The sequence below is a fragment of the Gorilla gorilla genome, chromosome 1 (genome assembly GCF_029281585.2).
Source record: "Gorilla gorilla gorilla isolate KB3781 chromosome 1, NHGRI_mGorGor1-v2.1_pri, whole genome shotgun sequence".
Taxonomy (NCBI): Eukaryota; Metazoa; Chordata; class Mammalia; order Primates; family Hominidae; genus Gorilla; species Gorilla gorilla.
Window position 1 is genome coordinate 12,256,168 of NC_073224.2, and position 15,175 is coordinate 12,271,342.

Genomic DNA, 15,175 nt, shown 5'->3' on the forward strand with positions numbered 1-15,175 from the left:
GCTGAGGCAGGGAGAATTGGTTGAACCTGGGAGGCGGAGGTTGCAGTGAGCCAAGATCGTGCCACTGCACTCCAGCCTGGGTGACAGAGCAAGACTCCGTCTAAAATAAATAAATAAATGAAATAAAATAAAATGCTACATCAATAGAAGGAGCAATTTAACATGGATTGAGACTAGAATTAGGCAACATAAGTCTTTTTTGTAACTGGAAAAATAAGTGATTTGGAAAAGCACATACTCAGTGAAATATACAAGCTTTTAAAATGACTGTAAACTCATAAGGAGTACTAAAATGCTGCAGTAATCAAGAAAAACTTCAAAAAGTGGTAATAAGTCTTCAGGTAGCCAAAAATGAGGCTGATAAGGAAAAGTTTATTCATTTCCTAATTATTTATTAAATGTCTCCTATGTGCCAGGCATAGTCCCAGTGGTTTGGGAAATATAATTGTGAATAAAATAGATCATAATCACTGTTCTCCTGTAGCCTACACTTTAATGGGGTTGAAGGGACTGACAGCACACACTAGAAGTGAGGGTATTAGAGGATGGTAAGTTCTATGGAAAAAAGTGAAAGTGGGAGGCAGAGAGCTAGTGTTGGTAAGTGGGAAGTTAGAGTTTTAAAAAGAATATTCACGAAGACCTCAATGAGAAGCCAGCACTGGGGCAAAGATGTGGAGAAAGTAAAGAAGTTAGCCGTATGGATATATGGAGATATTGTCCTGCAGACAGAGGAGGGTATAGTACAAAGGACTTGAAGCAGAGACATGTTTAACATATTGGAGGAATAGCATTTAAAAGCCAGTGTGGTTGGAGCCAGCAAAGAACATGAGTATATTAGGAGTCAGAATATATCAGTTCTCATAGGACATTATAAGGATTTTGACTTTTATTCTGAGTGAAATGGGTAGTCTTTGGAGGTTTTTTTTTTTTTTTTTTTTTAAATCAGAGGAGTGATAAATGACATACATCTAAAAAGATCCTCTGGCTACTCTTGTTCAAAGAAAACTAAGGGTGGAGTGGGTAGGGGTATGAAAAGAGAGACCAGTTAGGAGGCTATTGCAGTAGTTCAGGTGAACAGTAAAGGAGGTTTGGACCAGGGTGATATATCTGGAAGTAGAAATGAAAGGATTCTGTGTATATTTTGAAGATGTAGCCAACAAAATTTTCTGATTAGACTGGATGTAGAGTAAGAGAAAGAGTCAAGGATGAACCAGAATTTAGGCCTGAGCAGTATGAAAAAGGAAGGCATCCTTTTAATAACTGATAGAGAATTCTGTAGGTAGAGCAAGTTTTGTGGAGAAAATGGGAAGAATCATCTCAAAATACTAGCTTTAGGCTTAACCAAGTTTTCACATTTTTCTGTTTTCTATTTGATTTCTGTTACCTTTATTCTAAACTTTTTTCTAGGTAGGAGCTGAGGTCATTCAGTTGAGACCTTTCTTTTCTGATACTGGTGTTTAGAGCTATAAATTTTCCCCCAGTTACTACTTTAATGTTTCTAATTTCCTTTTTTATTTTCTTCTTTGAGTCATAGATTATAAGTTTGTTTAGTTTCCAAATATTTGGGGAGTTTTCCAGATATATTTCTGTTACTGATTTCTAATTCCATTTTGCTCAGAGAACATACTTTGTATGTCTCAAATCCTTTTGAATTTATTGAGACTTGTTCTGTGGCCCAGAATATGTTCTATCTTGGTAAATGTTCCATATGTACCTAAAAAGGATATGCGTTCTGCTATTTGGGGGTTGGAATGTTCTATAAATGTTAGTTAGGCCAGGTTGGCTTGGTGGGTGTTCAGGTCTACTGTATTTTACTGATTTATTGTCTTCTTATTCTTTCAATTATTAAGAAAGGGGTATTGAAATCTCAGGCTATAATTATGGGTTCGCCCCCTCCTCCTTGCAGAACTTTTTGCTTTGTCATTTGCAGCTCTTTTATTAGTTGCATAGACAACCTGGATTATTATGCTATCTTGATGAATTATCCCCCTCTATCATTATGCAATGACCTGCTTTATCCATAATAAGATTCTTTGCTCTGAAATCTAGTTTGTCTTAATATTATAGTTGTTCCAGCTTTCTTTTGTCTATTTATATTTTTAATTTTTACCGTTTGTCTTTACATGTAAAGTAGGCAGCATATAGTTGTTCTTACTTTTTTATCTGATACGATAATTTTTACTTTTATTTGGTGATGTAGGCCATTCACATTTAATGTGATAATTGATGTGGTTAGTTTTAAATCTATCATCTTGAAATTTGTGTCCTGTTTGACCCATTAGTTTTATGTTTTCTTTTTCCCCGTTTCTGATTTCATTTGAGTTATCTGAATAGTTTTTATTATTTCATTTTATCTCCTTTGTTGGCTTATTTGCCGTAATTTTTTGTTGTTGTTTTAGTGGTACCTTTAGGACTTATAATTTGTCTTTAATTTCAAGTTTTATCTTCAAGTAACATTATACCACTTTACATATTGTACAAGAACATTACAACAGTATACTTTCGTCTTGACCTTTGTGCTATGATGTCATATATTTTATTTTTATGTGTGTCACAAACCCCATACTACATTGTTATTAGTAAAAAGTCAATTGTCATTTAAAGAGGTTTAAATAATTTTTAAAATCTTAAAATACATATTTTAAAATACATATTTTTATACCCATTGTACTTATGTCTAAAACCCATGAACCTTCCATTTCTGGTATTCTTCATCCCTTTGTACAGATCCATATTTTCACATAATGTCAGTTTGTTTCTACCTGATGGACTTCCTTCAACATTTCTTGTACTATGGCTTTGCTGGTGATGAATTCTGTCAGCTTTTATATGTCTAGAAAAGTATTTCATCTTAGTTATTGAAAGATAATATTGGCCGGGCACGGTGGCCCACGCCTATAATCCCAGCACTTTGGGAGGCTGAGGCAAGCGGATCATGAAGTTGGGAGTTTGAGATCAGCCTGGCAAACATGAGGAAACCCTGTCTCTACTGAAAATACAAAAATTAGCTGGGCGTGGTGGCACACACCTGTAATCCCAGCTACTCCAGATGCTGAGGCAGGAGAATCTCTTGAACCCAGAAGGCGGAGGTTGCAATGAGCCAAGATCGTACCACTGCACTCCAGCCTGGGCAAAAGAGACTCCATCTCAAAAAAGAAAAAAAAAAAAAGTTACTGTTGCTGGGTATAGAATTCGAAATTGGCTTTTTCTTATTTTTAGCACTTTAAAGATGTTGCTCCGCTGTATTCTCACATTATTTTCCTTTGTCCCTGGCTTTGAACTGTTTGATTATGATGTGTCTTGGTGTAGCTTTCTTCTTCTTTCTTTTTTCTTCCTTCTTTCTTCTTTCTTTTTTCTTCCTTCTTTCTTCTTCTTTCTTTTTGTTTGTTGTTTTTTTGTTACTCCCTTGGGGTTTGTTGACCTTCTAAAATCCTGTGGCTTTATAGTTTCAATCCAATTTGGAAAAAATCTCCATTATTTATTTTAAAATTTATTCATCTCTTCTGGGTTGATTTCCATTGATTAATTTTTACACTCATAGTAATTTTTTATTAGATGGCGGGCATTGTGATTTTTACTTTGCTGAGTGTTATATGCATATTTTAGTATTTATATAAGTATTTTTGAGCATTCTTCTGGAATACAAGTTACTTGGAAACAGTTTTATCACTTTGAGTCTTTCCTTTAAGATTTGTTAGGCTTCTAAGATTGTTCTGGGCTAATTATTCCCAACTACTGAGGCAAGACCTTTCTGTATATTCTACTATGGGGGGTCAGTAAACTCATTGACCAAATCTGGTCCTCAGGCTGTTTTGTTGGAACATCGCTATGCCCATCTATTAACATATTTCTGTGGCCACTTTTGCTCTACCACTGCAGAGTTAAGTAGCTGAAGCAGAGATCATGTGGCCTGAAAAACCTGAAAGATTTACTATCTGGCCCTTTACAGAAAAAGTTTGCTGACTTGTGCTCTACCCAGTGACTCATGAATCATGCATGAGGTTTTACAGTCTAGCTGTTGAGAGTAGGTACTATTCCTGGCCCTATGTGTGGGCACTGGGTACTATTATCTCTAATATTTTCCAGAGACTGAAAATCTCTGGAATTCTCTTTCTGTGCAGGCTTGTCTTCAGTACTCAGTCCTGTGAATTCCAGTAATGTTGATTTGCTTGGACTCTTGACTTCATTTCCATCACAACTCAGGGAGTCTGCCAGGCTCTGTCTGGATTATTCTTCCTCGCAGCGTGACCTAGAAACTTTCACAGGGCAGTGAGTTGGGGCAGTGATTGGACTCTTGCTTTGTTGCCCTTCTCTGGGAGATCATTGTCTTTTGTTGCCTGATGCCAATTGTCTTGTAAAACATTGTATCATGTGTTTTACCCATCTTTTAGTTGTTTAATGTAGGAGAATAAATCCAATTCTTTTTACTCCATCTTATCCAGAAGATTGAGAAGTTGATTTGGGGCATGTTGAATGTAAAGTTGAATCCAGGGGTGAAGTAGAAGCTAAAGATATGAATGTGGGGATTTTTATTATATAAATAATATTTAAAACCATAAGACTGAATGAGATCATTAAGGGAATGAATATAGATTGATAAGAGGTTCAAGGACTGACACCTGGTACATTCCAATATTAAGAGATGGGTGAGATTAGGAACCAGTAAAAGAGACTAAGGAGAAACCACTAATGTGCTAGGAGGAAAAGCAGAGTATAGTATGGTTTCCACATTTTGTGGGAAATTATTTACACATTACTTAAATATCTTGAATCACAAGATCCACCCCCCAATCATTTTAATCATGTAAGTCATCATAAGTAAGAACCCAGTACCTTCTATTTTAAAATTGTGATTTATATATTTTCCCAAAGAAGTTGTATATTCCTGCATAATGGCCCACAAAATGATTGGGTTAGTCATATTAGAAACCAGGTTAAAGAAAACTCCAATACATCATGTCATAGCATCTAAAACTATAATTAACCTGTACTTCCAGCACTATATATACCACTGTTTGGTAGGCTGTCAAGATAACGGCTGCTGAATGATCAAGGGGAAGTTAAACGTAAGCAAAAATTAAGAACTTTCATTCAGATAAGTTAAGATTTTTCCTTATTTATGTGGTTGATATACATAACAAAACATGAGCGTATTAATATTTTTCAAATTTCAAAAAGAGGACATTTCTCAAAGCTTAAAAGAACTAAATTTTAAAAATTAATGGAAATGAGCTTTTTTGGATGAAAAAATGAAGTGATAGAGAAGTTTAAATCAGTTGTTTGAAAACTATGTTTTTAAACAACAGGATCTTCTACAAGTTGGAAAGATAGTCATCTCCTAAAATAAAATGATACCTTTTTTTGAAGGTATAGGCAAAATTAAGCAGATAGATAAAATTTTCCCCTTAGAAAGTTTCCTGCTGTTAACTTTCTTTTAAACCCTTATTGTCTCCTAGGACCTACCTTACTAATACTCTGTGGACTCTAATTTATCATAATTGTATGTTTTATTATCAATTATTGTTAAATGAGGGAAAATTTCCATATTTTTAATGAAAAGGAAACATTTTTGGGTAACCTTAAGAATTTCTAGGGATAGCCTTATTATATATTTTTTAAAATCACATGTATGAAATATATTAATTTTGAAAAATATGTTTTTCTGATCTTTCCTTGTATAAAATAATTTTATTCAAGTATTCTTATTTATCTGACATGATTTTTGAAAGATATGTTTACAGTGATATCTGACACTTCATATTTTAGGTCATACTCCTTGGAATAACTAACGCTGTTTAAAGTTTTGCTCTGTTTTTTATTTTGTCATTAAAATAAAAGAGTGGGAGGAACCGTATCTAAGAACACATTACTAGTATTCAGGGGAGTTTCCACAGTCCTACTTTTAGGTAAACATTTCTTGAATAAATTGACTTAGGTCAGTACAGGGGGATGGCTTAGAATAGCAATCATAGTTTTATATAAAGAAGTGGAGAAATAGCCTGTCAAATTATGATTTTTTAATAAGCAAGAATTCAAACTTTTTATAACTTACTGATATCATACGTTATTCTACCTCAGTTTGTCATTTTTCTTGATTAGCAAGTTAAAAATAGCTACATAGGCCTGCACCACTAAGAAGGTGGTAGACTTGGAGGGAAAAGCTGGGGCTAGAGCAGTCTCCAGATCTCACAGTTAAACCAGAGTTCCCAGATGAATTAATGACCCAAACAAGAGGCTTCTGGAGGTCTTCTTCGTTTCCACACACAGAAACATTTTTGGAAGGTAAAATGTTTGAACCTGAGAAGGATGGCTCCTCTCAAGCTCTCCATGACCTGAAGAGTGTCTAGGTTTAAAGAGGATACCCCAGACGAGCCCTAGGAAGTTGCCTTCAGGCACTCCCAGGAGGTAAGCTTGAAGCACCCGAAAACCCTCACAACAGGCTGAAATCACTTGTGTTTTCCATGGAAAAAATGGTAATGACTGTCCATTTTTAATGCCTTTTTTCATAGAAAAAGTAGGAATGCTATGAATTTTCTCTAGCTGTTTATGAGTTTTTTGCGGATAAAACAAAGTTACTAGACAGTATTATTATTATATTTAAAGCAAAGTTTTTACCATAATATTGCTTCAGGGAACTCACATCTGTAACCACATCAGATAAAAAGCAATTTTCAGAAAAGAATGAAAAACTTCAATAATATCTGCAGTAGTTGTGCCAGTGTTTTTCTATATTATATATATGTGTTTATATAATTCATATTATATAAATATGCGAATGTATGTATACTTATCAAATTCTAGGTTTTTTTCTTATAATAGCTTAATCACATTTTTTGTCTTTTTAAAGAAATTTCAATAGCTTTAGGGGTACAAGTGATTTTTTGGATACATGGATGAATTGTGCAAGGGTGAAGTCTGGGATTTTAGTGTACCCACCACCTGAGTAGTATACACTGTACCTCAATAGGTAGTTTTTCATCCCTCACCCCGCCTTCCGGCTTCCCCACTTCTGATTATCCAATGTTCATTATACCACTCTATGCCTTTGTGTACCCATAGCTTAGGTCCCACTTGGAAGTGAGGACATGTGGTATTTGGGTTTTTGATTCCTGAGTTACTTTACTTAGAGTAATAGCCTTCAGTTCCATACAAGTTGCTGCGAAAGAAACTATTTCATTCTTTTTTATGGCTGAGTAGTATTCCATGGTGTATATATACCACATTTTCTTAATCCACTTATCAGTTGATGGGCATTTAGATTGATTCCATATGTTTGCAATTTAGACATTATCTTTTATTAAATATACGTAATTATGAGATGTGTATTTCCATATGTACCAGCAAATATATACCAGTGTATGAATGTGACAAAAAGGAAAATTTTAGTATTTCAAAGCTATAGGAAAAAGCAGTGTAGATTAATAGGAGAGTCCTGGCCTGGGATTCAGTTGACTAGACTCTTGTTTTGGTTTCTGTCCGTCCATTACCCAGGTTCTTTATTTATGAAACAGGAAGGATTAATGGAATTGAACAGAATATTTCCCAAAACTCTTTATATTTACAATTCTGAATTTTTATTATTTTAACAAGTAGAAACCTAGAATAAATACTCACAAGTTTCCTACTTCCCTTATGCTTGGGAAGTCATCTTTTTCCCCTAAGTAGTCATGATAGTTACAGCTTTCTACCCTTGAAGTCATGAGTGCTCTGAACTGGTAAGGAATCGAATTTAGTACATGGTTATAAAAGTCCTTTCATTACAGAGTTAAGTAATGGTGGGAAATGTGACCTCTACTCTTTAGTGAATAGGTCTTTTTAATATACAGAGGCATTGTTCTTTTTGGCTTAATAATGAAGGCATTCATTATATCTAGCACTTGGTTCTAATCTCATCTTGGTATAGAATCCATTGTTTGATAATGTAATACGACCTTGATTGCAATTCATGGGGAACAGTCATGGTTGTGGCTGCTGTAAGGACCCTAATTATAGCATTTCTTTTGCACTTGCAAAATGAACTTCATTTTTATCAATGCTTATGAAGTTTGAGTAATCAAATTCTTTTAGGAATTGCTGTTGGTTAATCATTGATGAGATATTTCCTTACATTTTTGTGATTAGCTCTCAATATAATTTGATGCATGTACTTTTTCTTTGTAGTTATCTCATATTATTGTTAGCGAAAATTGAAAATGTCTCTGTGCTCTGATAAATTACCCAGTTGTTTGCTTCTTGAGGGCCACCATTACTTAAAATTAGAAAACTTGCTGGATCTTAAGATTTTTAGTATTTTAAAATGAAAATGTTTACATTGGTGACCATATTTTAATATTTAACTATTCAGGGGAAATATAATAATTCTGCTGTAATTACCTGTTGAAATAGAACAATTTCTAAATTACATTTGATGATGATTTTTAGCTCAATTGCCAGAAATTTGAGGTTATATTCTTCCTTAGCCCCGTTTACATACAAATCTTTTCACTGTAGTACAAGGAGAAATGAGGGTCCCTGAAGAAGCTCTTAAGGTAACAGTTTTTACTTAACTTCTTTTGCAAATCTACTATTCACTATGGTTGATTTTACTTCTTGATGTTTCGCTTCCATTTTTAAATGTTTTATAGCATGAGAAGTTTACCATTCAGCTTCAGTTGTCCCAAAAATCTTCAGAATCAGAATTATCCAAATCTGCAAGTGCCAAAAGCATAGATTCAAAGGTAGCAGACGCTGCTACTGAAGTGCAGCACAAAACTACCGAAGCACTGAAATCCGAGGAAAAAGCCATGGGTAAGCTGGCCTCTCTCGAAAGACCATCTTTATACTTGATCTTGAAGACACTGCATGCTTTGTTCTCAGAAAGTTGGCCATGTCCATATAAAAATAATTTATAATAGTGATAATTTCAGAGTGTGTTTTAATGCTACCAGTGCTTTCATTAGGAAACATTATAAAACACATAATTATATATAGCAGTTGTATATAGGTGTGCTTAATATGTTTAAATGTTTAAGAGAAGTAAATATGGTCGTCCTTCAGTATCCGTGGGGGACTGGTTTCAGGACTCCCATGAATACCAGAATTCACGATGCTCAAGTTCCTTATGTAAAATGGCATAGTATTTGCACGTAACTTGAACACATCCTCCTGTATACTTTAACTCATCTCTGGATCACTTATAATACCTAATACAATGCATACACCTCACTTCATTTGTTTAATAGTACTTGGCATAAGGCAAATTTAAGTCTTGCATTTTGGAATGTAGTGGAATTTTTTCCCCCAAAACGTTTTTCATCTGCAGCTAATTGAACCCATGGATGCAGAACCTACAGATTCAGAGGGTTAACTGTGTAGTTTACCTTATAATATTTTTATTATTTCATGTTTGTCTGCATTTTCTTCTGCAGCATAACAACGAAAACGAATTAAAAGAAAAATTTTTTAAATCAAATGTGGCTTTATCACCATATAATAATTTACAATTCTAGGCACGTTATAAAATGCCTTACATAAATAATCCCATTCAAACAGAAACAAGTTTTTAAATGAATAGGCATTACTACATTTGCTCAAACAAAAATATGTTAGTTCTGTTAAGAACTAGTTTTTGTGTCCTTGGGCTTGAAAAAAATTGGAAAATAGCTACTTATGTGAAAATTTACTTTAGCTTTGTCTTTTACATTTAGCCTTAATGAGCCATTTCTGATCAGACTGATTTTGTTCTTCCCTAGTTGATTATTGTCTAGTTTCAACAAACTTGTTCTTCTGAGGTCACTTTCTGTCTAAATTCAAGTAAAATGCCATTTGTTACAAGCAGTTCAGTTATATAGCAAACAACTCATAACACCTTAACAAAAAGCTATTGAGATATGTAGCACGTTGTGTTACTTAGATACCACCCAGTGGAAATCTTATTTATTTAGTCATGTCCAACATTGTATAAGATCTTCCACAAATACCGAGTTAATTCAGTATAGAGTACATTTTAGCTATCAAGACTATACTTTGCTTTTTAATTTAATTAATCAAGCAGGCAGTTCTAGCATTCTGCGAAAGTGTATTCTTTTCTGTTTCATCTGCTTTAGACAGATTTTTCCCACCTCTTTCCAGATATTTCTGCTATGCCCCGTGGTACTCCATTATATGGTCAGCCATCATGGTGGGGGGATGATGAGGTGGATGAAAAAAGAGCTTTCAAGACAAATGGCAAACCTGAAGAAAAAAATCATGAAGCTGGAACATCAGGTAAAAAAATCTCAGTCACTGTGACATTAAATGGATATTTTGGGAAGTATCTGTAATCTAAGCAAACAGCTGTCTACCATGAAAAGAGATGATCTAGTATTCTATACTTTGATTTTTTAAAATTGATGAATGTTTTAATGGCCTTGTTATTTTAATGTAAAATTTGAAATTATGTGTGATTATAAGTAAAGTATTAATTTTAATATCTTTATAAAGCACTTCTATTTAAAATATTTTTTACAGTTTAAAGGAGATGTTAAGATTTGGAAAGTAGATTAATGATATAACTAGGCATTTTAAGTATATAAAAATAATTATTAAAATATATCAATTAGACCAAAATAGTAGGCACTAATTTTGTGTTTTTATTAGATCCCCAGAATATAATCATATTTTTAAAATAAATTAGTTAATTTATTCTTTGAGATGGGATCACACTGTGTTGCCCAGGCTAGTCTTGAACTCCTGGACTCAAGCCATCTTCCCACTTCAGCCTCCCGAGGAGCTGAGATTATGGCACACACCATCTCATGTCCGGCTTAATCATATTTTTAAATGAACAATTCCCACTTTGTTCAGAAATGTGATATGAAATTACAAATTCTTCAAAACCTCAGTGTGCTCATTGTAATGAGAAATGGCAGCAACGAGATTAGTTGAGTTTGGCAGCCAGAATGAAAAAATAGTTCTGGGTCAGATTCTCAGATTAATAGTCAAGGAACATATTTTTGATATTTCTGATATTGTTCATGGAGTGGTTCAGTCCATAAACCAGAAAATCAAGACTTCCAGGAAATGAATGGTGGTGTCAGTTGCCACATAAGGACCTTGCAAAGACATGAGGACAGAAAGATGGAGCAGCCAGTTTTTGAGATAACAGCAGACAAGGATCCAGAACTGGAGGAATTAAGTACAGGCACCTGGGCTCAGTATGGAAGACTAAGTCTGGCTCTGAACTAAGGATAAATTCCATGAGAACTCTTCTCACTTTTCTACTTTTCACCCTAATTCTACAAGATAAATAGGACATTTTTCTTAGCTGGAGAATAAGAACATTGGTTCTTTAGGTATGCTCTAATGGATACAAGCGAGCATTATCAACTTCATCTTACAGTGCCCAAGGCTGAACTTGTCAACTTCGCAAATAAATTCCCATCCCAGTTTTATTGTTTCTGTCACCAGCAGTTTTCTTCATGCCCATGCACAGAAACAGTATTACTTAGCACGCTTTCAGATGTAAATAACAAATGCTGCCTGAGACTAAACAGGAAAGAAATTTACTGGCTCACATAACTGAACCCCATGAGGGTTGTTTACTTCAGCATCTCAACAATGTCGTCATCAGCTAGCTAGCTTCTCTCCGTCTCTCAGTCTTGCTCTTCATAGTGGTTGCAGACTGAGGAGTTTACCCTCACTCTCATAGGCTGCCTGCCAGTAGCAGGAAGGGGTACATGCTACTTTGATTACATCCAACAGGAAAGCGAAAACGTTACTTCCGGAAGACCTTCCAGAATTTGGAAGAACTCTGCCAAAAGTTCTTAACATCTCTCATCTCATTGGCCTCTCACAGGTTCAGGAGAGGGTCACCTGCTTATTTCTGAACCAATCCCTGGCAAGGCAAGTTAGATTATCCTTAAACCAGTCTTGCTTACCTTGAAGCTGTGTGTGATGTTAGTTTTCCCCTAAGCCACATGATCTATGTCAGGAAAGAGTGGATGCCAGAGATTTTTGGAGTCCTTTGAGGAGGAAAGAACAGGGAAAGGATATTGAAAGAAAACCAAGGATGTCTGCTTTATTTGTAAATTTTGGGTGTTCCCTTCCCTTCACCTTGTTTGTCTAATCCTTAGGTCTGTTGCTTTTCCCCACGCTGCCCCCCGTCCTGAGTCATGATTGGGCTACCAACCTCCTGGTTTCAACCCTCCTGCAGTTTATTTTGTATAACACATCTAAATTGATCTTTATTTTATTTGTTCAAGAAACTACAATGACTGTCTTTTGCCTGCCAAATAGATTTTAAACTAAGTTGTTCATGTCAGAGTTTTCTAATTTTGTCCCAGTTTCCATGGTCAGCCTTACGTCCCATTACCAGTTGTTTGAGTGGTCTCTCCCAATGCATCCCCCATAAATTATGCTAATTCCTGCCTGCTCTTTTCCCACAGACATAAATACACATACATTAAATGATAAAGAGATACATTCTAAATGATGTCTGTATATTTATCGTCAGTACGTTACAGTTTCATTCACTATGTTGTGTGTGTGCCTCCTCCCCACAGCTAAACTATACATGTCTTATTCCAGTACCGCATAATATACTATCACTGTGCCCTAGAGCCACCTAGTACTGAGAGGGGGAAAGATTTGCCAATTAGGTGATTAAGAAAACATAGCTGAATATAATTATCACCAAACTCTGAAAATCAGTATGATAGTAATTTTTATCTTGCCATTAAAATTTTAGCCCTCCCCTGTCACACACAAAACAGCTTTTGAAATCTGAAGCGTGTAACTTCTAACATACAATGAAGTGTATATGTAATTTTTGTACAGAAGGCACAACCATGATTTACAGTAATAGCTAACACTTCAGTAGTGTTTACTTTATCCAACATTCTTCTAAGTGCTTTGTATGCATTTATTTAATCATCACAGCAATACCTAAAGGTGTAGTTACTGTGATTTTGTAGATAAAGAAACTGAGGCATACTGAAATTAATTTACTTGTCAAAGTCACCCAACTACAAATAATGGAGCTGGGATTTGAACTTAGATTGCCTGACTCCTGAGTCCACGCTCTTAACCATAAGAAGTTTTAATATTTCAGCCATCATTACTCTTGTAAACACAATCACTCTAAAAGGATATACTTCATAGGGTACAAAGATTTAAACAAATACTCCAAAATCAAATAGCCATAAAAATTGATCCCTCCTAGCTCAGGATAATAAAATAAATTTCAAATGTGAAGCATCCAGCAATACTTTCATCTATATGAATGTAACTGAATTCTCAGCTTGTGTGCTCTTTCTGCTAGATGACCAAAAGCCGTCTCATGATCTTGGGGTTCTTTTTGAGTAATAATTCAGTGATTTATGTCTTGTGTCAAATTCCTTAAAGTGCCCTGTCAGATACAGCTGATTAGTAATAGCCTTAAGAGACTCTCACTTGCTTTCTTATGTTAGTATGAGGATATTACTGTTTCAGATTTATCATTTGCAGCTTTTTAAAATACAGGATGAGGAAAATAGTTTACTGTCTTGAAATAATTTATGAAGCCAGCAGAAATTGTAGAATCAGATTTGAAATGTATATCAAGTGTTCTTTAATGTGGTCATTTTGAAATTAAGGTATTTTTAAAAACTTAAACTTTTTTTTAAGTTTCAAATTGTGGCATATACGTGATTAGTTTAATAATTTATCCTGTAGCATACTCTTAGTGAAAGCAAAAAGTGATTTGCTTCTTCTTTATTAATTTTTAGAGTTGCATTCCAGAAAGGATAATAGAGTGTTTGCTACCTAGTAATTTTTAACGTTCCTCTCTGTGGGTTCATATATATCCAGAAACTCCCGAAGACTTGCCATATAGCTTAAAAAGCCCTGGTTTAAGCAAATACTTACTTTAGAGCAATTTCGTTCTCCAGAAATTGTGTGAGTATTTTTAATCGTATTAAGACAGAAAGTTTGTCCTCAATTTATTTACAGCTATGCTTTTCTGCCTCCTAACTTGGTCTCAACAATTAATTTAGGTTATAATTAAAGGCCTTTAACTGTTGCACACATTTTGAAATGGCATGTGCAACTGGGAATCGTAGATTTTTGGCTCTTTCATGTTGATTTTTAATCCAGCGAAACTAAATTTGGAAATTTTCAAGTCGTAGCTCCTTTTAAGCAAAAGGAGCTTCCCAGTCTTCTTAATTTGACATGCTTGAACAGACTAGGTTAGATGGATGTCTTAAGCAGAATGAGCTGTTACAATTATAGTCCTTGTCATCTCAAATAAGTTTAATATTTCATTGAATTTAGTACAGAAGAATGAAAAGAACATTTATTCTGGATGAAGTATAAGTATCCCTTATAACGTATTGTGTTAAGGTAACACAGTCATAAAATACCTTAAGAACATAAGCAGATTATCACCAATTGCTTTTCTGATTTAGATATATGGAATTAATTATGGCATAATCAGTCATTAAATAATTTTTTAAAATCTAGTAATTGAGATTAATAACATAATATTAGTCTAAACAAGTATTTACTATATTATTTAGCTTCATTTGGTATAACAAAATGAGTTTTGAAGATAGATGAATGTTAAATTTCTAAATTCCAGAATATGTTCTGTTAGTGTTCCGAGGGAGGAAAGGTGTTTTATTTTTCTATGTTGATTAGAAGACCCCTTATAGTTTTCTATTAGGTACTTCTCAAGTGTGGTTGGACCACACTTCATCTGTTTTTATCATCTTTAGGGAAATGAATCCTTCCACATAATGAATTTTCCAGATGATTGAACTTTACTTTTACAGTTGATAGTTTTTTTAAAGTTTAACCATTTCCTAAGTTTCTATTAAATTAATTACCCATATTACCACCTTCTTAAGCAGAGAAGGTTCAGTATAATTTAAAACTTTTTCTTATGACTCAGAATCATCAATCATCAATATTAGTATTACTATTATTATATATATCAATAGCAATAGCAATATTGATATAATCAATAATCAAATATATTACTAATATAATAATACTGATACTGCCTTACAATAATGTCCTTAGGAGACTGTAGTATATAAGACTGTTTGCCCTATATACTGAATGGTACTGGACTACCATGTTTTTGGGGCCATTTGTCTGCTGTTGTTTTTCATCTTATCTCTACCACTTGGTGCAATTTGTCTGTCCTTAATCCTCACTTTTTTACCCTGCCCAAGGT

General features: G+C 34.4%; 1 protein-coding gene and 1 long non-coding RNA gene across 44 annotated transcripts in view; one reads left to right on the forward strand and one right to left on the reverse strand.

Annotated features, from left to right (window-relative positions):
* Nucleotides 1-15,175, forward strand: part of CEP170 (centrosomal protein 170) — a 128,426-nt gene that overhangs the window by 43,023 nt on the left and 70,228 nt on the right. For all 43 annotated transcript variants that reach the window (XM_063707247.1, XM_063707249.1, XM_063707250.1 and 40 more), the window contains 3 exons: nt 8,470-8,528; nt 8,625-8,787; nt 10,111-10,245. In XM_063707247.1, the coding sequence (XP_063563317.1) occupies nt 8,470-8,528; nt 8,625-8,787; nt 10,111-10,245 (357 nt within the window). The remainder of the gene's footprint in view (nt 1-8,469; nt 8,529-8,624; nt 8,788-10,110; nt 10,246-15,175) is intronic.
* The window catches only part of LOC134758682 (uncharacterized), a 34,173-nt gene continuing 30,908 nt past the window's right edge, over nt 11,911-15,175 (reverse strand). The window contains exon 3 of the long non-coding RNA XR_010134124.1: nt 11,911-11,981. This is a non-coding gene — a long non-coding RNA (uncharacterized lncRNA). The remainder of the gene's footprint in view (nt 11,982-15,175) is intronic.